We start from the raw sequence: 25721 nt of genomic DNA, 5'->3' as shown, positions 1-25721 counted from the left end.
GTGCTTGTTGTTGTGGTTCTGTTCGCCGAGCTGGGAATTTGTCTTGCAAACGTTTCGTCCCCTGTCTAGGTGACATCCTCAATGCTTGGGAGCCTCCTGTGAAGCGCTTCTGTGCTGTTTCCTCCGGCATTTATGGTGGCCTGTCTCTGCCGCTTCCGGTTGTCAGTTTGAGCTGTCCGCTGTAGTGGCCAGTATATTGGGTCCAGGTCGATGTGTTTGTTGATAGAGTCTGTGGATGAGTGCCTTGCCTCTAGGAATTCCCTGGCTGTTCTCTGTTTGGCTTGCCCTATAATGGTAGTGTTGTCCCAGTCGAATTCATGTTGCTTGTCGTCTGTGTGTGTGGCTACTAAGGATAGCTGGTCGTGTCGTTTCGTGGCTAGTTGGTGTTCGTGTATACGGATCGTTAGCTGTCTTCCTGTTTGTCCGATGTAGTGTTTTGTGCAGTCCTTGCATGGGATTTTGTACACTACATTAGTGTTGCTCATGCTGGGTATCGGGTCCTTTGTTCTGGTGAGTTGTTGTCTGAGAGTGGCTGTTGGTTTGTGTGCTGTTATGAGTCCTAGTGGTCACAGTAGTCTGGCTGTCAGTTCAGAAATGCTCCTGATGTATGGTAGTGTGGCTGGTCCTTTGGGTTGCGGCATGTCCTCGTTCCGTTGTCTCTCCCTTAGGCATCTGTTGATGAAATTGCACTGGTATCCGTTTTTGGCGAATACCTTGTATAGGTGTTCCTCTTCCTCTTTTTGTAGTTCTGGTGTGCTGCAGTGTGTTGTGGCCCTTTTGAATAGTGTCCTGATGCAACTTCGTTTGTGTGTGTTGGGGTGGTTGCTTTCATAGTTTAGGACATAGTTTAGCAATTTCATCAACAGATGCCTAAGGGAGAGACAATGGAACGAGGACATACCGCAACCCAAAGGACTAGCCACACTACCATACATCAGGAGCATTTCTGAACTGACAGCCAGACTACTGCGACCACTAGGACTCATAACAGCACACAAACCAACAGCCACGCTCAGACAACAACTCACCAGAACAAAGGACCCGATACCCAACATGAGCAACACTAATGTAATGTACAAAATCCCATGCAAGGACTGCACAAAACACTACATCGGACAAACAGGAAGACAGTTAACGATCCGTATACACGAACACCAACTAGCCACGAAACGACACGACCAGCTATCCTTAGTAGCCACACACACAGACGACAAGCAACATGAATTCGACTGGGACAACACTACCATTATAGGGCAAGCCAAACAGAGAACAGCCAGGGAATTCCTAGAGGCATGGCACTCATCCACAGACTCTATCAACAAACACATCGACCTGGACCCAATATACCGGCCACTACAGCGGACAGCTCGAACTGACAACCGGAAGCGGCAGATTCAAACCACTATAAATACCGGAGAAAACAGCACAGAAGCGCTTCACAGGAGGCTCCCAAGCCCTGAGGATGTCACCTAGACAGGGGACAAAACGTTTGCAAGACAAATTCCCAGCTCGGCGAACAGAACCACAACAATAAGGTTATCAATTTTAATTTGATTTTACTTGTTTCTATGTAACCCAACTATGTAACCCTAATTCACATACTTTTATTTCACTTTGTGACTCATCTGTAAATTTCAGAGAGGTTCTGAATGATTGTTTACTTTAGGTTTAAAACTGATTTTGAAGACTTTTTTAAACCATTAAGAATGTTGACGTGACCCAAGAAAGTAACCGTTTACAATCAATCTTTGTATCGATTACTGATTTTAGAACAGACTTGTGATGCATTAATCTAGAAGATTTCCCAATATGCACACTTGATGAAGTGATGACTCAAATTTAATATTTGTCACCATACTGTCAGGAATTCTGAGTTAAATAGGCTCACAGCGCCAGGGACCTGGGTTCAATTCCAGCCTCAGGCAACGGTCAGTGTGGAGTTTGCACATTCTCCCAGTGTCTGCGTGGGTTTCCTCCGGGTGCTCCAGTTTCCTCCCACAATCCAAAGATGCGCAGGTCAGGTGAATTGGCCATGCTAAATTACCCATAGTGATAGGTGCATTAGTAGGGAAATGGGTCTGGGTGGGTTACTCTTCGGAGGGTCACTGTGGACTTGTTGGGCCAAAGGGCCTGTTTCTGCACTGTAGGGAATCTAATCTAAAAAAAAATTGTTAGTCATCCACACATAGGCTACAGCTATACTTAACCTGAACAGACCTTTTCCCTGTATGTTTTCTTTGATGAAACAATGGCATAGTTAGACAGAACAATTGAGCAGGTTGACCCAGGGGAACCACTTTCCTTTGGGAAGAGATACATACTGTGGCAAGAAATACTTCAGCATGTAATAGCTATGTGGGTTAATTCCCCTGCCTTTAGATGAGATATGGATAATCCTTGCTTTCTGGAAATTGAGAACAAAAATGTTACTTGCACAGAGCCACACAGCTGAATTTAGTTGTCAAGTATTTGCAAGTTTCTGAAGTGACAGAAGTGAAATCTAAAGTTAATGTAATATTACAAACAGCATTAAGTTTGTAGAGAAGCTAATATTGAAAACACAGGTACGAGTGTCATAAGGAATCATTTTGAATTTAGAAGGAAGTATAGATAGATAACAAAATAATCATCAGACCATGTTATACCTCCCCAATTTCTAACCTGTTGACATCAAAGAAAATAAAACATAGCAGGTTGCCAATTTGCTATCATCCATTTTACACTTGCACACAAATTCAAAATCTATCCCTGTAGTCTTTTAAACATTTCCATTGTCTAATAAAGTGTCTACAGAAGCTTACCTTCCTAATTAAACAAGTTTTCAATGATGTAAAACAGTCTTTTTTCCTATATTATTCTAGGTGTCCCAGCCATGTTGGCTTGATTAATTCTTGTGTCAAAAGTTACTTTCTCCTCTTCTATTTTAACCATATTACATTATTCTTCAGGTAGTGCATGGAAAAATACATTTGTGAATGATTTACCATTCTAAAAATATTAACAAAAATTACTCTTGTATTTTCCTAATCAGGAAATAAAGATGGAGGAAGCTTTGATCAGCACAGGTATCCATACTTTTTATTCTCTTAATCAGCTTTCTTTCCAACCGATTGCATGAGCTGGCCCATTGAAGCTTTTGCATTAGATTTTGTGCACTCAGCATTCCTTGGTGCATGCCAACTCATCCTTTAACAAATAACAGCTGAATCTCATTTCAGATCATCTGTTTGACTTAACTCTGCTTTTTGGGTACCACAGGATATGTAATATTTTACTTTTGTTGCAATCCAGTTCAGATATACTACTTCATGAAGATGGGAATGATTTTAAACTGAAGATCATTTGATTCCCCAAAACTGTTGTACAAATGCACATTTGAAAACACACATGAGTATTCACATACTAAGTCAGATCATACACATTAACCAACATTGTAATAACTGAAAAACTGAACATCCATGAGGTATAGTTCCTGCTAGTTCTCCTAAAAAGATCAACAAAGTTCAAGTTGAAATTATGAGTATCCAGTTTCTGCAATCTTTTGCACTAACATAGGAAGTGTGGAATTAAGAGGCTTGCCAACCCACAATATCAATCAGATTGATTGACTTAATTATTATGGCAGTGCTTCTCATTGACCAGTGTACAGACCTTACATGAGTCTCTTAAAATCAAGCAGTTTGAGGTGTAACGCACACTGGATAATTTTTTAAAGTGTTAAATATATCAAATAAATTATGAAGGAATTGAATATAGTACACCAATGTAACAAGTAAATCGCTTTATATACATCTTTTATAGTCTTTTTCAGTCACTTTAAAAAAAGTTACAACTGGTAAACAATGTTTAATTGTTTGGATGAACATATTTTCAATGGTATTCATAAAATTGCACCAGTTTAACACATTTAAAGTCTCAGGTGATTTCCTTAATGCAAAAAGAATAAAATACGATTACTTTCTGAAGTGCTGCCCAATTGTACTGGTTCACAAAAGATTTTGTGTTTATGAGTATACAAGTAATGCAAAATAATTTCAGAAAACTAGAGCAATTTTGAGTACAATTTGTGCACCATTACAGTAATATCCAGACTAGAATTTTTAACAGTACTTGTGCTTATGTAAAGTGGGTTCAGGAAACACCTTGAAATAATTCTATTTGTAAAAACATTGAATCATTAATGCTAGAAGTTTTTAATAATTTTTCTCATGTTAATCCACTTTCTTGAATCTCTTATTGTGGTAACCTTTTGTCTAATTATAATTTGCAAGCTTCACATTGTCTTTCACATCTTGAAGGATATCTTAGAAAATAAATTTACTAAATGTCTGAAAAATATGAACTTTCACTGATGAATAGTATGAGTTTCCATCTAGTATAAGCGCAATAAGTTCCACAGCTTGACAGAACAGTTCATGAAACTGTTCTGTGGAGTTTCACGAGAGATAGCACAATTATTTGGCACAAATCACACAGGGCTATTCCCCAACAACTCTGGAAACTAGCGTCATAAAAAAATGGTATAGACCTGGGGAGAAGACATCATCTGATCTCCCAGTGACAAAATGGAATGAAGTGCAGAAAGGTCTTGAAGTGATAGAAGTGCTTCCAGAGACTGGGAGACTTTTCAGTGTATTGCCTACAAAGACTGAGAATTGAGGGAAATATGTGCTCTGAATTTAAGACTTTTCAAATAGATGGCAAGAGAAAAGTAATGATTTTATATGCTTGTTAAATCATCCCATCCTAAAAATAAAGAGTTCAATTACAGGTTTTCTACTTAAAACATTTTCTACTGAAAACAATCTAAAATAAATCAGGATATTTACATAAACTCAAAATGATGTATGTACCTAATTTAATCTTATCTTTAAAATCTAACTGATTGATATTTGCCTCTTTTTGTTCCTGCTACCTGGTTGCCAGGGAACAGCAGCATCGAAAGTGGCCAAAGTTGAGGAAGCCTAGCTTCAAGTCCTTGTGAGTGACTAAAAGCGATTTATTAGTATTCATTCTTCAAATAGGGAAGATATCACTGTTGACATGCCAGTTAAAACTTAACTCTTAAGTTTTCGATTTCCATGCATCCCTGTTTCTTCAGTTTTGTGGTCCTGACTCTTTTATCTTAAGTCATCATTAAATATGTTATGGCCGCAAAGTATTTATTATTATGGTTTTATTGGAAAAAGGGATAATTGCACAGAAGTCACCATAGCTATAATTTGACAGTTGGGATTGCAAGGAATTGAATACTTTTGACATTATATTGCATGGGCAGTGGCATCTTTGTTAAAGCACATTAGTGCCGTTTCAGGGTGTATATTGTTGTATCAACAAATAAAAGATTCTGCCACATCTTGTCTCTTTCAACAGGTCCTTTCTCATTCTCAGACAAATGAGGGTTTCTCTTTTTTCTTGCTTTATGCTTAATTCAATGATTCTTTATATTCTGAAGTCAGAACTGCCTCTTTCTATTTTCAAGATCGCTGTGGTATCATCTGGTGTCAGGTTTGTTTACTGATGGGAGAAAGGAGAAGGAGGTTATTATCTGGAGGAACAGCAGTAGTGACAGGCCCGCCAGTTCAGTACCTGACCCTCCTTTGTTTTGAAGGCTGAGTTAGATTCTTGATCAGTGATGGAATCAAAGGGTTACGGAGAAAGGGCAGGAAAGTGGATGTGAGGAATGTTAGATCAGCCATGATTCTATTGAATGGTGGAGCAGGCTCAAGGGACCGAATGGCCTACTCCCGTTCCTAGATGAAGGGCTTTTGCCCGAAACATCGATTTTCCTGCTCCTCGGATGCTGCCTGACCTGCTGTGCTTTTCCAGCACTACTCTAATCTAGACTCTCATTTCCAGCATCTGCAGCCCTTGTTTTTACCTACTCCTGTTCCTGTTTCTTACGGTCTTATATCTACTAACAAAGTGGTGTAATAAATGGCGACTAAGCTCCATCTTCAAGAAGCAACAATGGCTGCATCACCAAAGGCCATTGACTAGAAGCCCCAGATGCCATTTACAGAATAAGAATGACAAACGATTGATAAATAGACATCTTTGAAAAGGGAAAGAGTATGTCACACAGAGTCTTCCAAAATAGATATAACTAAAATTACCTGCACAAGTGTAAAATTATTAAATGAAATGCTGGCACTTTAGGTTCTACTAAAACCAGAAGCAGCCTCACCGATGTTGGCAGGTTTACCAAATATTTAGATATTGCAAGTCCTGGGTGGGAACAGCACATTCTGTAGGTCAGTTGGGGATTATTACTCATCCCAGTAAGAAGGAATCACAAGTGTTGCCATGGCTGTGCTTGTCCTATTGAGGTCTCGGCAGACCAGACACACGTGATTCCTTACGTAAAATGAAGATTCAGAGTAGTAAGGTAATAGTCTCAACCCCTTTCCTGATGCCCCTGATACCTTTGACTCCCTTGTTGGCCAAGAATCTACCTAAATCTGCCTTTAAAGTATTCAGTGACCCTGCCTCCACAAGGTCTCTGGAAGAAAACTTTTATGCCAATCTCCATCATAAATGGGAGACCTCTTATTTTTAAACTGTCTCCCCTGGTTCTCGACACCCTTACAAATGGAAATACTTTTTCAGCTTGGATCCTGTCAAATCCCCTCAGGTCCTTATATGTTTCAAGAGTTAATCTCTCATTCTTCTAAACTTCAACGGTTACAGGTCCACCGAAGTAACCTTTCTGCATAAGATCACCTCTTCATCCCAGGAATCAGTTGAATGAACCTTCTCTGAACTGCTACTAATACAATTATGTCCTTTCTTAAATAAGGAGATGAAGATTGTTCACAATAATCTAAATGTGGGTCTCACCAATACCCCTTTTTTTTAACTATAGCAAAGTATTCATACTGTTATATTCTGTTCTCCTTGCAATAAATGACAGCATTTTATTTGCCTTACTAATCACTTGCTGGACATGCAAACTAACCTTTGATGGTTCATGTACCAGGGCATTCAGATCCATTTCTACCTCAGAGTATCTCTCTCCATTTAAATAATATCCTCTAATTTTAATTTTCCTGCTGAAGTTGATAAATTCATAGTTTCCCAAATTATGTTCCATCTGCCAGATTTTTTGGCCACTCACTTAGCCTATTCCTATCCTTTTGCAGATTCCTTATGCCCTTTTCCCACTTTACACTATTATCTATCATTGTATCATCAGCATATGTAGCAACCATAGTCCCTTCATCCAAGTCACAAAGTTAGACTTTGAATAAGTGAGGCAACTGAACTGGTCCCTCTGGAACTCCCCTTAATCATACAAACCCAAAAATAATCCAGTTATGCCTCTTCTTTCTTTCCCATTAGCTAACCAATCCTCTATTCATGCCAATATATTACCCATTAATTAATGAGCTTTAATTTTGTCAAGTAATGTTTCATCTTGTTAAAAGCCTTTTGCAAATCTCAATTCACCACATGCACAAGTGCCCCTTTATCCATGTTGCTTCTAGTTTCCTCAACTATCTCAAATTAGTTAAACATGATCTCCCTTTCACAAAACCATTTTGACTCTGCCTCATTCCATTGAGACTCACGTTTTCAGTTTACCATCTGTTGGAATTTCAGAAGATTAAAACCAATGCATCCACTATCCCAATAGCCACATCTTTTAAGACTCAAGATGAATTTCATTAGGATAGCTTTTAGTTCTAAGAATTTTCCTCTCCCTGGTGATTGTAATTGTTGCAAGGTCCGACTTCTCTTTCACCCTTTATCCAATCATGTCCTTTTCTTTGCTGACAACTCTCCTGCCTTGCCCCATCACCTAATACCTCCTTCCTCAGTCACCCATCTGAGTTTCCCTGATCTCAAAACTCACTATCTAGGGAGCAGGAGTCTTTGTCAGCAGTGGCCAAATGTTAGCAGTCATTCATTTGAGTCACAAGGTTTTGCCCCACTCCAAAGACTTAAGTACAGATTCTGAGGCTGACATTTCAGTTCAGAATTGAATGGTGCATTGGTGGCAGTGCTGTATTTCAGATGAGATCCATACAATTCTATGATCCTATTAAAATAACGAACCACAAAGCTTTCACTGCTGTTCTCACTAAAGCACAAGCCAACCATTTACTCCATTGATGTTTATGAGAACTTGGCTATATTCGAATTGGCTGTTGTGTTTCCTTTATTCCAAGAGTAAATGAATGTCAAACATACTCTGACCATTCCCTGCTCTACTTCTACAGGGAATCACTTAAAGGAGGCAAAGTATTAAAAAAACTGCACAAACCTGATCCTTATTTTCAAGGTTCACCCTTCCTTACAGTGTTAGATGTATCTCCCAATTAGGTTCTTGTTCCTGACAAAGGGTATACAGTAAAGGTAATATCAATTCCACATCAATGAATTAGCTTGCATGGCTGATCTACAGTAAGATGAAGCATCGTGTCTTTTATGGGACCGTGTATTTATAAGAGAGGATAAATCGGCTCATGCTAGTGAACTGCACCTCATTATGTTTGTAAAATACTGCTTATTCCTACTGACCGATTTGTTCACTTTCTCTCAGAGTTCGTCACCCACTTCACTAATAAAACTTTCTTTTTAGCATGTAAGCTAATCGTGTCGTTGCTGCAATCCTGCTTTGGTGTTCCCCCGCAACTTCTAACCATTCATCATTTTTCATTGCCTTATGTTCACAAGAAGAAACCTATCCAGCCACCTGATTGTCCAAACCAAGACTGGGAGGTTAGGGAAGGGGATGGAGGGGTTGTGGGGGGTGGATGAGTAGCCACCTTTTCTGCTTGCTCTGTGTTGATTTTGTTTGGATTTGCTTTTGATTTTCAGCTTTAATCTTTTTCCCTAACTCTCACAGGCCATGCCGTTCATTATAGATTCATAAGATTCATTGTATTTCCATGTTTTTCCCTATAATAGTTTTCTTAGCTTGTTTTTGTGTCATCATTTATTTACTGCATATGACATTTTCAAAACAGCTTAAAATACAGCTTTAAAAATTTCCCGAAATTTTCATTTTCAATTTTCTGGCTGACTGGGGGAGTGCAGCTGCTGGTTAGTTTCCTGGACCAGGTGAGGTAAACCCTCGGATTTTAAGGAAAAAACTGAATGAATTGTGGATGCTGTAAATCAGAAACAAAAACAGAAGTTGTTGGAAAAACTCAGCAGGTCTGGCAGCATCTGTGAAGAGAAATCAGAGTTAACATTTCGGGTCCGGTAACCCATCCTCAGAACTCCTAAAATTTTAAGACCTTGCCCTTGTTAAGTTTGGAGGGCTCTTACAGAGATATCAGGCAGACAATGTCATACATTTTCACAGATGAATGTTTAGGCAGGCAGGCCACCACAGTAACCGTAATAACTGGGGCATTGGGAGATGAGGTTGTGGTTAGTAATCATGGAGGCTGGTAAGGGGGGAATAAAGCCGGCACGCACCAAGATTACTTTATGCAGAGTACCTCACTGGGAAGCCAGAATACAAATCTGACCCTTTGATAGTATCTTCCACCTTGCTGCCAGTGGAAATAATCAACAGGTGCTTGGAGCAGAGTCTGACCAGTTCTATTGGCTTCTATTTGCATCTTTTGACCAGGGATGTTTGTGTTGAAATGGTCCTCTGGCCTGATAATAACAAGTAGCTTAGACCTCTGACATTAGAGCCCTTTCATAATAGAGTGGCCCACAGCAGCACTGTGTGAGCTAGTAAAGCTGCTGTCTCCTTGGCCTGTTTCCATACTGTAGGAATTCTGTTATTCATGAATATGATGTTATTACTGCTTTGCTTATACCAGACAAACATAAGTAAAGTCAATGTATTTAAAATGTGAATGTGTAATAAACTCATAAAGTGATTTCTTTACAATATAACATAGAAACTCTGTTCTACTTCAACTTGGTGCCAGATATGAATGTAACAATGTGGGTCAGCTAGAACTAAAACAACAAACAAAAATTGTTAGAAATACGCATCTGTGGAGAGAAAGACAATTATCTTTTCAGGTCAATGATCTTTCATCAGAACCAGATGTGGGACAGCTATCTGTTACAGAAACCTTCCAATTTTCATTCCCACTGGAAAAAGTGAGTGGAGTTTTATTCTCACTCTTGTTGGTATGGGAAGCAAGAATTGTTCAAGGCAGAAACATTTTTCTTAATGATTGATTTTACTGGCATTAAGACAGTTTTAACGATAGAGATACCTTCAAGCTTGTCCAACAGTGCGATTTGAAACTCAAAATGATAAATCTTCAGTTTCCGGGGACTGAGTGGTTAATTTGTTGACGTCCTCTTTGAACTGCTTCTGGTTCTGTCTCCTAGTGATTGCAAATTGGCTGTTTTACATCTCATATTAGATTCCCCTACAGTGTGGAAACAGGCCCTTCGGCCCAACAAGTCCACATCGCCTGTTGATGCAGCAAGTTAGCTCACATATATTTCACCCCTTACTCTTTTTAATGGCTTAAAAAGCCACCTATCATCGTAATAACTTATGTTAGTTCTAATCTTGTCTTTCTGTCCATGTAAGTAGTTTGTCTCTTGAACTTAGCAGTTAGCCTTCAACAGTCTGAAGCATTGATGATATCTGTGGTAACATTGGAGCTTGTAAGACGTCACACAACACCAGGTTATAGTCCAACAGGTTTATTTGAAATCACAAGCTTTTGGAGCACTGCTCCTTTGTCAGGTGAAATTGAGGGAAGTGCAAAGGAATAGAATTTATAGGCAGAGAGATTTCAAATAAACCTGTTGGACTATAACCTGGTGTCATGTGACTTCAGACTTTATCCACCCCAGCCCAACACCGGCACCTCCACATCAACATTAAAGCTTGGTAAGCATCCCAGCATGCCTTCTGATTTCAGTCAAGTTTGTCAGTTCTGCGTTCTTTTGTTGCAAATCAAATTCTGATTTTTGTTTTGTTCACTTTGTGGGATGTATGTGTTGTTTGCTGGATCAGCATTTATCGCCTCTCCCTAGTATTTTACTGAATAATCCAGGGTGTCCAGCCTATTCTGCTGATTTCACTTCACAACTGCGATTGAAAGTCGACATTGAGAAGGGAGGCTGTTGGTGGAAGAGTGGGTGGGCGGAGGGGTGGAGGGCAGGGGGTTCTGAAGAAGGGCTTTTGCCCGAAATGTCGATTTTCCTGCTCTTCGGATGCTGCCTGAACTGCTGTGCTTTTCCAGCGCCACTCTAATCCAGAATCTGGTTCCCAGCATCTGCAGTCATGGTTTTTACCTAGTTCTGAAGTAAGGACAAGGGAGTGAGACCTAAGGGTTCAGGTAGATAGTTCCTTGGAAGTGGTGGTGAAGAAGGTATTTGGTATGCTTGCCTTCATTGGATAGAGTATTGAGTATAGGAGTTAGGACGTCATGTTGTGGCTGGGCAGGACATTGGTGAGGCCACTTTTGAAGTACTATGCATAGTTTTGGTTACCTGCTAGAGGAAATATGGTGTTAAATTGGAAATGGTGCAGAAAAGATTTTCAAAGATGTTACTGAGACTAGAGCATTTGAGTTCCAAGAAGAGGGTGAACAGGCTGGGGGTGTTTTCCCTGGAGCGTCAGAGGCTGAAGGGTGATCTTACAGAAGTTTATAAAATCATGAGGGGCATAGATAAGGTGAATAGCAAAAGGCCTTTTCCCTAGGGTAGGAGAGTTCAAATCAAAGGGCACAGGTTTAAGGTGAGAGGAGAAAAGATTTGGAAGGGACCAGAGGGGCAATTTTTCACACAGAGGGGTGGTTCACATGTGATATCAATTGCCAGAGGAAGTGGTAGATGCAGTAGTTACAAAACTGAAAAGATATTTGGATAGGTACATGAATGAGAAATGTTTAGAGCGATATGGGTCAAATGCAGGCAAGTGGGACTAGTTCAGTTTGGGAACTTGCTCAGCATGGACGGGTTGGACTGAGGGGTCTGTTTCCGTGCGGTAATGACTCTATGACTCTCTGAGTCGCTTATAATAGGCACGTCGTTCCTGATGGCGAGCTCAGTCAGGCACTGAATGCCTTTGATCAAGGAATCCCCATTCCCGAGGTAAGAAGCTCTCCAGGCCACTGTAGTGATCGTATGACTCACAAAATAGTTCTTGTCTTTATTTGGGGACGCAAGGTCTAAGATGCATTCTACACTTTAGCAAATGGCTCTGACCTCTTAGTGTGGTTATATTGAAATTAAATGTTGCTGACCATCTAAGTAAGTAGCCAATATCAATTTTGAGATTATTTTTTCATTGTATAAATATTTTTGAGCCAGACACTAGATTTTGTTGGTGAAATCTCTCTACCAGATATAATTTGCAGGAAAGCAAGTAAAGGCACAATACTGCAGATGCTGGAAATCTAAAACAAATTCAGAAAAAGCTGGAGAAACTCAGCAAGTCTGACAGCATCATTGGAGAAACAGAGAAACACAGTTAACGTATTGATTCCAATATGACTTTCCTGCAGATTTCAACTGCAAGGATTTCCAGATGTGTGTATTTATGTCCGTGAGAGATTGTATGTCACCAAATCAAACAATAGTCACAGCACACAAGTAGGCCATTCAGCCTGTCAAATCTGTGCTAGCAATGAGCAATTCACCTGCTGCTATTCCCTTGCCTTCTGCCCAAAGCCCTGCATATTGTTTCTTTTCAAATAACAAACCAATATATCGTGAATGCAGCAGTTGGATCTGCTTTCACCAAACCCTCAGGCAGTCCATTCCGAACATGAATCACATGATGCATGAAAAAGTGTTTCCTCTTATTGCTGTTGTTTCTTGGAATTATGTCAAATCTGTTTTGTCTTGTGTTGATCCTTATGAGATTGATAGGTTCTTGTTGTCTAGAGGAATTAAGGGCTACGGGGAGAACGCTGGCAAGTGGAGCTGAAATGCGCATCAGCCATGATTGAATGGCGGAGTGGACTCGATGGGCCGAATGGCCTTACTTCCACTCCTATGTCTTATGGTCTTATGGTCTTATACTACTGGGAATAGTTTCTCCTGACCTGTTCTGTCCATGCCCCTGATGGTTTTAAGCATCTGTATCAAATCTTCTCATAACCTTATTTTCTCTAAGGAAAATGACACCAAGCTGGGGGAAGAGTGAATTGTGAGGATGGCGCTGAGGGACTTCAGAGGGGCATTGACAAGTTGGCCAAATGGGCAGACACCTGTCAGATGGATATCAATGTAGAGAAATTGGAAGTAATGTGTGTTGGCAGAAGAAATCTGGAGAGATAATACAGGCTCAATGGGGCGGCACGGTGGCTCAGTGGTTAGCACTGCTGCCTCACAGTGCCAGGGACCCAGGTTCAAGTCCCGCCTTGGACAACTGTCTGTGTGAAGTTTGCACATTCTCCCTGAGTCTGTGTGGGTTTCCTCTGGGTTTCCTCCCACAGTCTAAAGGTGTGCAGGTTAGGTGAATTGGCCAGGCTAAATTGCCCGTAGTGTTAGGTGATTTAGTCAGGGGTAAATGCAGGGGGGGTGGGTTTCTCTTCAGAGGGTCGGTGTGGACTTGTTGGGCCGTAGGGCCTGTTTCCACACTGTAGGTAATCTAATCTAAACACTGAGGGAGATACAGGAGCAGAGGGACTTTGGGGTTCATGTACATGATTCTCAGAGAGTGACCAGGCAAGGTGAAACAGTTGTTATAGAATCCTTGGGTTTATACATAGAGAGATAGAGTATAAAAGCAAGGAAGTGATGCTGACCCTCTACAAATCATTGGTTAGATCTCATTTGGAGTTCTGGACACCTTATTTACAGAAGGATGTTAAAGCCCTGGAGAGAGTACAGAGATTTGCTAGAATAATCCCAGGAATGAGGGATTTTAGATGCACGGCAAGGTTAGAGATTGGGCTTATTCTCCTTGAAGCAGAGAAGATTAAGAGGTGACCTTACTGAGGTGTTAAAAATTCTGAACAAGAGTTAAGAAGGAGATTCTGTTTCCACTAGTTGGTATGTCAGTAATGAGGGGTCACAATTTTAAGATCGTCAGCAAGAGAGCTGGGAGTGAGATGTGGAGAAACCTTTTTACTCAGAGGGTTGTTACGATTTGGAATGTGCCACCTGGGAAAGTCATGAAGGTTTCAAAAGAGAACTGGATATATTTGAAAATAATGAATTTAGAGGACTAAGGACATAGGGCTTGGTAGCTCTTCCAAGAGCTGGTAGAGACACGATGGGCTGAATGGCCTCTTTCTATACTGTAAAATTCTATAAATCTATGAGAACAGTCAATCTTATGAATCTCTTCTGCATCTCTTCTAAAGCCTTCACATCCTTCCCATATCTGGATAAAAGGCAATAGTTGAGGTCGAGTCCAACTTCCATCTGAACTACGTTTGGTGCCATGGGCCTGGGACAGTCTGCACACCCCGGATGAACTATCATTTTCCATACCACCAATATTTTCAACAGAAAACAGTTTGAAGAATGGATGTTTTAGGGGACTCATTCACTTCCTGCCTTTTATTTTCTTAAGTACCTGACACACATCCATTGTCTCTCTCCCTGCATACTCCCTTTGTTATCTAGAACTAATAACATTGTCAAACCTTTTGCTTGCTAAATATTATTTGAATAAATTTAGGGGATTATTAAGGGCAGTATTTAATAAGATGAAAATTAACTTTTAACTTACACTGCGTTTACAGCATGCAAAATATAAATGGCTACACAGAAACGCCCTCTAAGAAATTTCTACATCGCTATGAGCTTTTGCTTGTGGTCTATTATTATTTCTGCTCCTAAGAATTCTTCATTTCCCTGTCGCATCTGGTAAAATGACAATGTGCACTTTCTCAACCTGTTCTTTGTGCTGTGGGATGTTCTACCTTTAGTTTGGCCTGTCAGTAGCAAGTTGTTATTGCAGCAGGTGCATGCCGGCCTGTAAAAGCTGTACATCAGCTATGGGCATGCCCCATCTGTGAAAATAATCAACTCTGAATCTTTGTTTCTGTCAGCAGAGGACAGCTATGGGATGGATGGGAAGGCTAATCCAATCAAACTGCCAAACTTCACAGAATATATCAGCTGGGAAGGACTTGAAAATTTGTACAGTGTGGATGAAAGCTTGTTTGAACACAGGCCTAATTATAGCCTTAGCTTTGGAGACTGGACTAATTACTGGAAGGATGTAGATAGAACATTTGCACTGTTGAAGACTTTTTCTGGACACATTAAAACTTCTGAGCCCATTGCATTGACTAAGGGCGGGACTCTTGATTTAATGACCATTGACACCACAGCACTGGACATGGCATCTACTGCATCACCTGTTTTGGAAAATGTATTCTTTACTGAGCCAGAGGGTGAATCTAGTGGCCTGACGTTATGGGAGGTAAAAGAAGAACAACCTGACGTACTTATAAACTCAATGAGTTCAACCTCAAGCATTACAAGTGGCAACAGCGCAAAGGAGAAAGTGATAAATTACAATCGCATACCAGATAAGCATTTTTCAAATTCTGAACGGTGGAGACATAATCAGACACAAGAACTGATAAAAGAATGGGTGGAGCTGGAAAATGAACTGGGTGTCAGCGGAAATGGCCTGACAGAGATTGAGACCAGAAACAGCTTTGTCCTGCCACCAAGTGATGTGCTTCTATCACCTAGCAATCAGAATGAAGTACAGGATGAGAAGCTGGACATCTTTGAAGATCAAATCTATCTTCCTGCTGGTTCTGTTGGTCAGTTTTATCATAAAGCTTTCACAATTCCTGATGAAGCCAGTGTCAGCAGCAATGAGAGATCAGCAAGTAGCCAACTTCAGGAAGAGCCCCCAAACAGTGGAGAAGGAATCCTAAGGAATGTCAGTACAGAAGGCAGTGCCTTTTCCCCACCATCCATTCATTAACTCACAACCCATTCATTATTTATTTGGACAGTTATTAATAACAGTTTGATTTTTTTTACAAAATCCATTTATACTGTGAGGTCCAAACAAAGCACATTCCATTTCCATCAGAGATACATTTCACGACAGACCAACCATTGGCAGAAATATCACAATTTTATGTTAGCAGCGTTGTCCGGAATGAGGGAATAAGTTATATTCCTCTTATAATTGAACTCTTTTGCAGCTCTTTATATAAATATATATTTAAATGTTCAGTGTTATGTAACCGGGATCAAAATGTCCCAAAGTGCGGCAAGAAATTCTCCAAGCCTGTAAAAATGTCACTGGTTTGGCCAGACTTAGAAGGTCTCATGATTGTGAGCTATCCATTCCATAAAGTCCTCATTTTAGACACTAATTCACCATCACAAACAATGTATAAGTACAGCAGTGTTTTCTTCTTACAAAGTTTTTTTGCACTTTCATTATTCTTCACAAAATATTTGCCGACTTTGGCTGCCAAGTGTGGATGTATTAACGGTGCAGAGCATTGGCTCAGTAAGTTTTTTATCGGGCTGATCATTTTAGCCATAATGTGTAAAGGAAATTTAATTCTGTGTTCTTCACACTGTAATGTGCTGTCAGTTATCAGCTTTTTTTTCTAAAATATTTTCGGATTGTCATTTTGTTTTTGCCATTGCTTTCTTTTAACCTTTGCCTGTTTTGAATCTCTTTTTAATGAAGGAACAAGGTAAAGTCAAAGTGCTGTATTTTCTTTCATTTCGTTACTTTTTCCCATTTCCTGTCACACGTGCACACATGATGGGACATGATATTTAAAGGGACATTGTACTTCTGAAAATGGTTTGCAAATTTGCTTTGTGGTTGAGGGATAAGAATCATCTGTCACTTCTATCTTGACATCATTGAGTGCACCTGTAATAAGATGCACTTCTAATGAGATTTCACATTAATTATGTTTGCAATCACTTTTTCATGAATATGGTGCCCCATTATGAGTAAAACTTAGGTAAAAGTACTTACAATTTACTTGATGTGTCACTGTTTTGATAAATCTGTTTATAGTTTAAAAGCCTTTTTAGCATAACCCCTAGATTTACTTGCATGAAGGTTTGTGTAATCTGTGTCAGTTTTACAGTGGTCACAGATTTTGTTTTGATTATGCATTGTCAACATCATACACTTCTTAGCCAATGTACACATGGATAGGTGAAAGATACCAGACTAAGTGCAGTTCATGATATTTTGTTCAAAGGGTAAAAATTTGTATCAGTGTGTTTTTTTTTGTCTGTAATCAACATTGGCCACACTATTTACTGGCAATTACATGTTGCTTGTTTCTGGATAAACTTGCAGTGATTAAACCACAATGCTTAATCCTTCTGTGAGAACATAATTATCATTAGAAATGCAGAGTGCAAAAGGTGCCAGAGTCAAAACTGAATTAAAAACACAGGAATGTTCATAACAGTCTATGTGTGGTTATCATACCCTGCAATGAGTTAAAGATTTGGTCTTTTTGTGTAAGAAACTCCTCATATTTATTAGCCCAAACCTTCTCTTCCAACTGTTGAAGATGAGACATAAGTTGGAAGATGGGAGAAAGCGAGGACTGCAGATGTTTGAGTTGGAAGATACACATATTTTACAGGACTTGTGGCTGTTATTCAGATCACTGCTGCTGTTACTCCCAGCTACCCATACGTTTCTTCAATCTGTATTTGTTGACACAAGTTTGTGGAGGTAAAGGGAAGAAATTACTCAAGTCAGATTAAAAACTGAGAGTGGAATTTTCCACAGCAGTTTCAGATCCTGTGAGATGGGAGGGGAGATCCTAGAAATTGACACCTAGAAATGGGATCCCAATCTCGTCCTAAAATAACTGCACAGAGGCAGGTATCCCATCACCAAATTACCCTTTATTTACTTGTACACTGACCAGCCAGCTGAAGACCTTCTGAATCCCCTGTTCTCTCTGTCAGCCAGGATCTTTAAGAGACATACCTCTTTCTGATAAACTTGGTAACTGAAAAAAAGCTCTGCATTATAAATGTAATATCAAAGTTTCCAACTTGTACTCAGATCCAAAAGACACATGCTAATTATTTCTGTCATATGCATAAAACACAAATTGAAAATCCTTTTGCGTTTTCCATGCTCCAATAATGTGATCTGCATCAGTTTTATTTTATTGACAACATATCAAGTATTTCATGTAAACAGGTTGTTAATGAACATGATGTTTACAGATGTTCCTGATAACAAAAGGAAGCAATTAAAGGCTTTACAACAGTCATTATTACAGTCTTTGAAATAAATACATTATCAATAAACCAATTATTTAGAAAACTTAAATATCGACTACAGTATACTCCAAAAAGAAATGGACTTATAGAAGTCACTTTTTTGTTCGTGACAAGCACACCGCATATATATCCAGTACAATTGATGCGATTGTTTTAAACATCGTCTTGAAAAATACAAGTCAACTCCTGTTCCCATTGGACCCCCCTACCCTCCGCCGTGGAAGGGGTCTATTGATGCTGCTGCTGGTAGAGGTATGTGGTTAAAATGCCCACTCCAAACATTGTAAAAGAATTGCATTCACCTGCACTCAATGGATCTTTACTGCTTTTACTCAATATGTTCTTAATCCAGTGATTATCTGAGGGTTACGGTGTGCGCTTGGTTACCTGATTTCAGCTGCAAAGGCAGTAAACTTTTGGTGAGGGAAGTGTTCCAGGTCCTGTCTGCTATCCTGTGTTCCCTGTTGAAAGTACTAAGTCAGAATGGGTTGAGCTTGGCTTGTTGATTAGATTACATGACCTAGAGTGTGGAAACAGGCCCTTCGGCCCAACAAGGCCACACCGACCCTCTGAAGAGTAACCTACCCATACCCACTTCCCTCTGACTAATGCACCTAACACTATGGGCAATTTAACGTGGCCAATTCACCTGACCGGCACATCTTTGGACTGTGGGAGGAAACCGGAGCACCCGGAGGAAACCCACGCAGACACGGGGAGAATGTGCAAACTCCACACAGACAGTCGCCCGAGGCCGGAGTTGAACCTGGATCCCTGGTGCTGTGAGGCAGCAGTGCTAACCACTGAGCCACCGTGTTGAGTAATGACCAATGCTCACTGTCAATACACACACACGAATAACTGAGTGATGTATCTGAGAGGGACAAGCACCCATTAATTATTAGCAAGGAATCACCACCTTTGGGATAGCAGGGAAGATATAACATTTGCAAAGGTGGCAAGGACAAAGTCGGTAGCTAAGAAAAACACCTAGATACTTTGGGATTCTGGCATATTTAATCCAAGGCATCTGTTGTTAGGCCAAGCAGTGTACTCTATGAAATGTTCTAACTTTAATCCCATCTTTCAAAAAGAATCATTTCTACAAAAATTTAATTTTTGTAAATTATGTAAATTTAATTGAGCGATCTGAAATAAGAATAAAACTTGCATTAATGGTCATCTGTAGCTGTAATCACCTGCTTTGAGCAGCTATTTTTCCCCAGTGCTAACTGCACAGTCTTTCACTTAGAACCTGACCACAAAAGTAGATTTGCACTAATTTTGTGAATTTATCATACTGCAAACCATCACTCATTCAACCTGGATATAATCAAGTTAATTTGTGAATTTCCGATCAGAGACATTCCCGCTCCACACAATAAAAGCACAACCACATTCGGATTTTCTATTAACGTAATTATGTCACTGTCTTTATCTATTTCAATTATGAACTACAGTATTTATACAAAAGAGCTTCTATTGAACACAGCTTATAGAATATGCAGTCTCAAGAGGATACAATGCCAGATGTTTATCCATGAATAGATTGCCCTGAGTGACAGGCTGTGCTATTGGTCAAAATATATACACACACTTTATTCAAGTTATTACAATCCGACTTAAAATATTTTTGAACTTGTAAAGGAAAAGGCCAGATTTATACCATTGATATGTTGGAATAGATAAGAAAGGAAGCAGAGAAGCATTAAAAGGTAGGGAAACTAAACAATATCTTGACAATAAAGGGTCAGTCTTGTGAGACAAGCTGTGCACATTAATAGTTGCTTCAGTTTCAGCAAGGAGTAAATGCATTTTGAGGTCTCTCGCTTAATTTGCTGTATGGCTTTGACTGGATTACTTACTGTAGGCCTCCCTAAATTCCATCCAACTGTCTTGTACAGAATGGATGAGATCTAAAGTTCAGAAATGTGAAGACCATCTAACCTTTAGAAACTATACTAGTATGACATTATACTATTTAAATATTGTTCTATAGGCATGTGAAATAATTGGAGGCATTTTGCATTGGGTGAATTACAATTTCTGTGTTACTGCAATGAAATATGTTTCAGGCATTTCCTGGAAAGGAAGCAAACTTAAAAGTGCATGCAGATGAAACATTAGTGAACATATATGCAATATTGCATTTCAATATTCAAGTATTTCAAAGTTTTCTGCATCAGATATGTTTTATAACAAAAAGGTGAATTGCAATTATATAAAAAAAACCTTTGGAAATATATTACATGTTCCATTCCAATTATTTTCTCTACTATTAAGTGCAATCAAGATTTCTTATTAAATCCTATTTTATTTGTTCTGTATTCAAGCTAAAACTAACAAGATGCTGCTAAATGACAAAACTGAACAAACTTAGTGGTTAGATATATTTACTAGTGAACAAATGTCGAGTGACTGTAGTGCTTTAACTGAAATAGTTGCAAAAGGAGACTAAAATCATGTATAGCAGTTCCTGTAAACATTAAGCTTTGCTTCTACTCTGGCCTTAGTGTATACTTTTAGTACAGTTGTAGGATATATTGTTGTGCACATTTTGGATAGGTACCTTAGCTATTCTATTCTGTTAGCAATATCTGACTAAAACCAAAGTTGATCCTGATCTAAACTAGAAACTGCTTTAGAAATATTAGCCGATAAATGAGTAACAAGACATTATCTTATGTTCTTATGACACGCTTCAGTGACAGCTTTTAAACTATTTAAAATAAACACATTGACAGCTGTGTTAAGGCAATGGATAAAGGGAGGTAATTTGCCCACATCACTGTTAACAGAAACAATGACCCTTTCTAGGTCTTGTGATTTTCCCTTTCTTAAAATATATATGAGTTAATAAAATTCTGATCTCGCATTTTGTGTTTAAAGAAAGATGACTTTGTGTCATAATTCGTGGCAAACCATTTCCTTATTTGATGGCAAACACACAATGCTGCTGTGTAAATTATATTAAAATGAACTGGTGCATTACTCAAGTCAACAAATCATAAACGTTTTTTGAGAAGTTAAAGTAAATGCCATTCACTTTAGCTGGAAAAAATACTTCAAACCTGTTAATGCTCACTGTAAAAATATAGTGGAGAGTTCATCGGTAATGTGGCTCTGTGACCACCCAAGTATTTATGCAAGACATGGGATGGAAATGAAGCGATTTTAGGGAACAAAGTCTGACCTGATTTTATTTTAACTCCATCTGTTTGGATGAATTTTGATATACCTCCATAGCCACGATGTCCTTATGTGTGACTTGAACCTGGTACTTCTGGCTCAGATATTTGGACACTGCCACTGTGCCACAAGACCCTTAAACAACCAGACTGAATCCTGAAACTTTGGACAGAACCAGGAGCCTTTAAATCCCCAGTCAAACTGGGCTATTTTGGCCTTAAACCTGGTATTTTTCAGGCCACTAAATTAGACATAAATGAAGGGACCATAATCTGTTTTTGCGTCCCTGTGGGAAGTTAGCATCCTAAAGCACAACAGGAGTTGGCATTGCTCTGTTCCACTTCCTTCAGTGACTAACGGTGAGTCTGAAAACACAAAATCAAAAAGAATTTTCCAGGGAGCCTGCTGGAGCAAGACTCCCTCCCTCACAGGACCGTACTGCTTCCCCACATCCTTCCACCCACTCCACCCAACTCATACCAACACACCATCCTGGCAGCACCGTGGAGATGCAACATGTGTCAGCTGCTCACCAGAATAAATCGAACATTTGAGTACAGGAGTTGGGAGGTCATGCTGTGGCTGTGCAGGGCATTGGTGAGGCCGACAATTCTGGTTGCCTTTCCACTGGAAGGATGTTGTTGAAAGGTCACAGAAAAGATTTGCAAGGACGTTGAGCTATAGGGAGAGGCTGACTGAATAGGCAGGGGCTACTTTCCCTGGAGCGTCGGAGGCTCAGGGGTGACCTTATTGAGGTTTATAAAATCATGAGGTGCATGGATAGGGTGAATAGACAAGGTCTTACTCCCAGAGTGGGAGAGTCCAAAACTAGAGGGCATAGGTTGAAGGTGATAGGGGAAAGAATTAAAAGAGACCTAAGGGGCAACTTTTTCACACAGAGGGTGATACGTGTATGGAATGAGCTGCCAGAGGAAATGGTGGAGGCTGGTACAATTACAACATTTAAAAGGCATCTGGACGGGTATATGAACAGGAAGAGTTTAGAGGGATATGGGCCAAGTGCTGGCAAATGGGACGAGATTAGGTTGGGCTATCTGGTCAGCACAATGAATCTGTTTCCATCCTGTACATCTTTATGATTCTATGAATGAGGTTACTTCCCAGCTCCTTCCCAGTGGGGAACACCCAGTTGGTCAGTCATTCCAGGTTGGAAAATAAATCTGTAGCAATATTCATCCCACCACCTCTGAAAACGCACAGGGTATAGCCTTAGCAGTAATGTATATATTGTACACCCAGAGATTTATAGCACCCCAGACTTAGACCCAGACAGGTTTCGGGGTTAGTTTCTGGGTTTGTATGGAGCTGACAACTGCTGCACTCAATTACCATACAGCACCACATCAACCTCAAACAATGACTGGGAACTGCAGTGCCTAACCAGTCTAGAGGCTAGAAATCTCATGTATCAATCCCAGGGCAGACTGTCCTCAAATACTTACATTTTCTCTACCTTTGGGAGTCCCAGGTCTATGCCTTGGCCACCAATCCCAAAGTTCTAGAAACTGCAGCCATCTTTACGCTAGAATGAGACACTCAGGAGTGAGCAGAGAATTATGGGGTTGGAGGGGAAGGAAAACGTAGAGTTCCAGAATTCCACCCCATTCCTACCAATTCCCAGGTTTCACAGAAATGGATCAGCGAGAGGAGCAAGCAATCTATTTCCAAGGAGGCAGGCCAATCACTGGAGTACTTTCAGGAGGCTGCATCCGCCATTTTGTCCCAATTCTTATCTTTTACCACACGAGGTTCAGAATTCCCAGTGAATAAAAAGATGCAAGTATCGGATCAGTGAGGTACGTGGCTCTCACGTATTGCCTGTAAGGCAAGAAGAGAATGCAGAGGCCCAACTCCCCACCTCCTGCTACAATACCCAAATCTCCTCAATGATGGTGATTCATTTAGGTAGATCCACCCCAGTAATGTCTGACTGATCTGACATTTTCCTCCTTTGATATTTTGATCAGGTATCCATCAAGCCAGCCTCTCTGTTGTGACAAATGTCACACAAATGCCAATGCCATCCTGCTGCCAAATTTAGTGGGATGTCCAGGAAACATCCCTTTGAAGAATCCCTGCTGAAAAGATTAATCACAACCTCCATGATGCTGTCTTCATTACACTCCCTTATATGGAGCCCTTCCTCCTTGTGAAAGTAAACATGAGGAGGGTCCCTCCTTTATAAAGATGACTGCACCCGATGTGCTTCCCAAGCTGACCTGTCTGACTTGAAACAGAAATCTACTTGAAACAGCCCAGAAATGTTTGATCCAGGCTTTCCTTTTGTGCTTAACTAAGTCTCACATCAGGTTGACGTCAATGAGCTGGGTTACACACGTGGGTAAAGCAGAGTAACCTTAGCCACAGCTCAATAGTCTGCACCCATTTTTATTTAGCTTTATAGTTAGCATCTTTTATCTTGTTCCACAGGAAGTAACTAGCTGGTTTCCCATAGAAAACACAATATCCACTTCTGTAAAATACAGAAAGATATTCAAAATGCAAAACAGGCCAGGATTCAAAAGATAGTTTTCAAGAACAAGTGAAAGCTCATACCTGAAAGATTTGTGCCTCTTTCTTATTTTTCAATGCAGATAAATTTGCTATCTATTCGCAATATTCTTTGTTTTTATGTTTCATCTGCAATTTTTAAAAAAATTTTCTTTTATTTTACTCAACCATTTCTAAAGGTTTTCACTGTCAGGTCATCCTGGGTGTACCAACTGTTGCCACCCGAGTGCTAGAGTTTATAACATTAACGTCTTAATGTGAGTGCAGGTCCTCCTTCTCAGAAGTGGGTCATTATGCCACCATCTACTGAACTACCAAAGGGAGAAAACTGGTAAGACTTCGCATTTAACTTCCTGCCCACCCTGCAAAGGCACTGGACATGTCAACATTATAACTATCGAAAATGAAAACAGAAAATATTGCGAACACAGGACACGACTATCAAACTCTGAATTTCTTTTCAATTGCTAGCGTCTTCTGTTCTATCTTTACAAGGTTTTACAATATGATGTCTTGCAAAATATTTCTCAGGATTTTAAATAATCGCATTAAAAATGATTATTGCACACAATTTATTAGGCCCAAGTCAGGAATTGTGGTAGGTTTTCAACACGCCAATCGAATAACACTGGTCACAACTTATGGAATCACGATGGAGTTGACAGGCAGATAGTTTCTGATATGACCTGCTCACCTTAATGGTAGTTTATGCCCCAGCACCATATTCCCAGTGGAAGCTGCAATAACTGACAGTTTGAACAAACAAAGATTTCTAACACATCACCTCGAACAGATCAGAATAGCATTTAATCAAAAATTATGTGGAAGCTTCTCGAAACAAAAATGTCTCACTTACACTGATTCTATTTTAACTTCCCTCCATGTTCACCAATTGTCTCTGTTCCTTATTCCTCCAAAAACCGACGTAAAATTGACTCAGAGCATGAGTGCAAATGATCACTCCGTAAGATTAAAAAGATACAAGGTATCTGAGACTCTTAATTTTGTTGAGGTATCTGGCCCTTCAGCCTACTGTGGTTGGTTTATCTGGTTGGTGTATGTCACCATTTCAAACTAAAAAAAAGGCACAGGTTCTGTGGCTTACCTGGAGAAACTTCCCAAAGGGTGTTTTTTTTTGTCAAAGAACTAAAGTTCAAAACCACCATCAGTATTTGTGTTTGACAACTTAACACCCAAGGTGGCTCAAGTTTGAATTCAATCAATATTGAACTGTAATGTCATCCAGTGTGTTCTTGGCTTTGAAATATCCTGCCTCCTGGAGTGACCCAGGAAATGTCTGTGCTACCCGCTGGACTGGTCCAGACTCTGTTCGATATTCATTGTCTTCAGCCCTTGTTTGAAAGGTAGGACATGACCGAGTCTGTGCATAGTTGTGCTGGGTCCCTGGGTTACTGATCAGCTCACTGACAGTGCTTATGGGTGAGGCCGTACGTCGCCACCTTTGCAAGTGGTCTTCTTTATGCTTGATTGAGTACCAGGCTACAAAGATGAAAATAAAACCGACAAACTTGAGACCAGCTGCCAGTCCAAAGTAGACAAATCTAAATGACGTGACGTCATATTCCCAGCAGGAGCCAATCACACCACACTCCTGTTGCCAAAGCATGCAGGTCGTATCGATCACAGCCCCGAAGTAGATTGGAGTCGGAATGTAAGCTGGAAGGCACAGAAGAGGTTATGTTCCAATCAGGAAAGTTGTATGTTGTGGAATTTATTTAACAACTTAACAACAAGATATTTAACAAATTATTTAAAACTAATTAATGGCAGAAAAGTTGGATGATACCCAAGTCACAAAGGAGTTTAGAGTCTAACTTGGACTGTTT

General features: G+C 39.9%; 2 protein-coding genes across 29 annotated transcripts in view; one reads left to right on the top strand and one right to left on the bottom strand.

Moving 5' to 3' along the window:
- Nucleotides 1–17315, top strand: part of sulf1 (sulfatase 1) — a 403560-nt gene extending 386245 nt beyond the window's left edge. For 20 of the 25 annotated variants that reach the window (XM_072571458.1, XM_072571453.1, XM_072571452.1 and 17 more), the window contains one exon: nucleotides 14949–17315. In XM_072571458.1, the coding sequence (XP_072427559.1) occupies nucleotides 14949–15844 (896 nt within the window). In that variant the 3' untranslated portion in view covers nucleotides 15845–17315. Of the gene's footprint in view, nucleotides 1–3031; nucleotides 3066–4926; nucleotides 4981–14948 lie in introns of all 25 variants that reach the window. The other 5 variants (XM_072571469.1, XM_072571468.1, XM_072571471.1 and 2 more) reach the window with 5 other exon arrangements.
- Nucleotides 17316–17932: 617 nt separating this feature from the next.
- The window catches only part of slco5a1 (solute carrier organic anion transporter family member 5A1), a 185498-nt gene continuing 177709 nt past the window's right edge, over nucleotides 17933–25721 (bottom strand). For 2 of the 4 annotated variants that reach the window (XM_072571473.1, XM_072571475.1), the window contains one exon: nucleotides 17937–25551. In XM_072571473.1, the coding sequence (XP_072427574.1) occupies nucleotides 25094–25551 (458 nt within the window). In that variant the 3' untranslated portion in view covers nucleotides 17937–25093. Of the gene's footprint in view, nucleotides 25552–25721 lie in introns of all 4 variants that reach the window. The other 2 variants (XM_072571474.1, XM_072571472.1) reach the window with 2 other exon arrangements.

This window comes from Chiloscyllium punctatum, chromosome 5 (genome assembly GCF_047496795.1).
Source record: "Chiloscyllium punctatum isolate Juve2018m chromosome 5, sChiPun1.3, whole genome shotgun sequence".
NCBI classification, from domain to species: domain Eukaryota; kingdom Metazoa; phylum Chordata; class Chondrichthyes; order Orectolobiformes; family Hemiscylliidae; genus Chiloscyllium; species Chiloscyllium punctatum.
The sequence above is the reverse complement of the archived record's forward strand: the minus strand, read 5'-3'. Positions and strand labels throughout refer to the sequence as shown.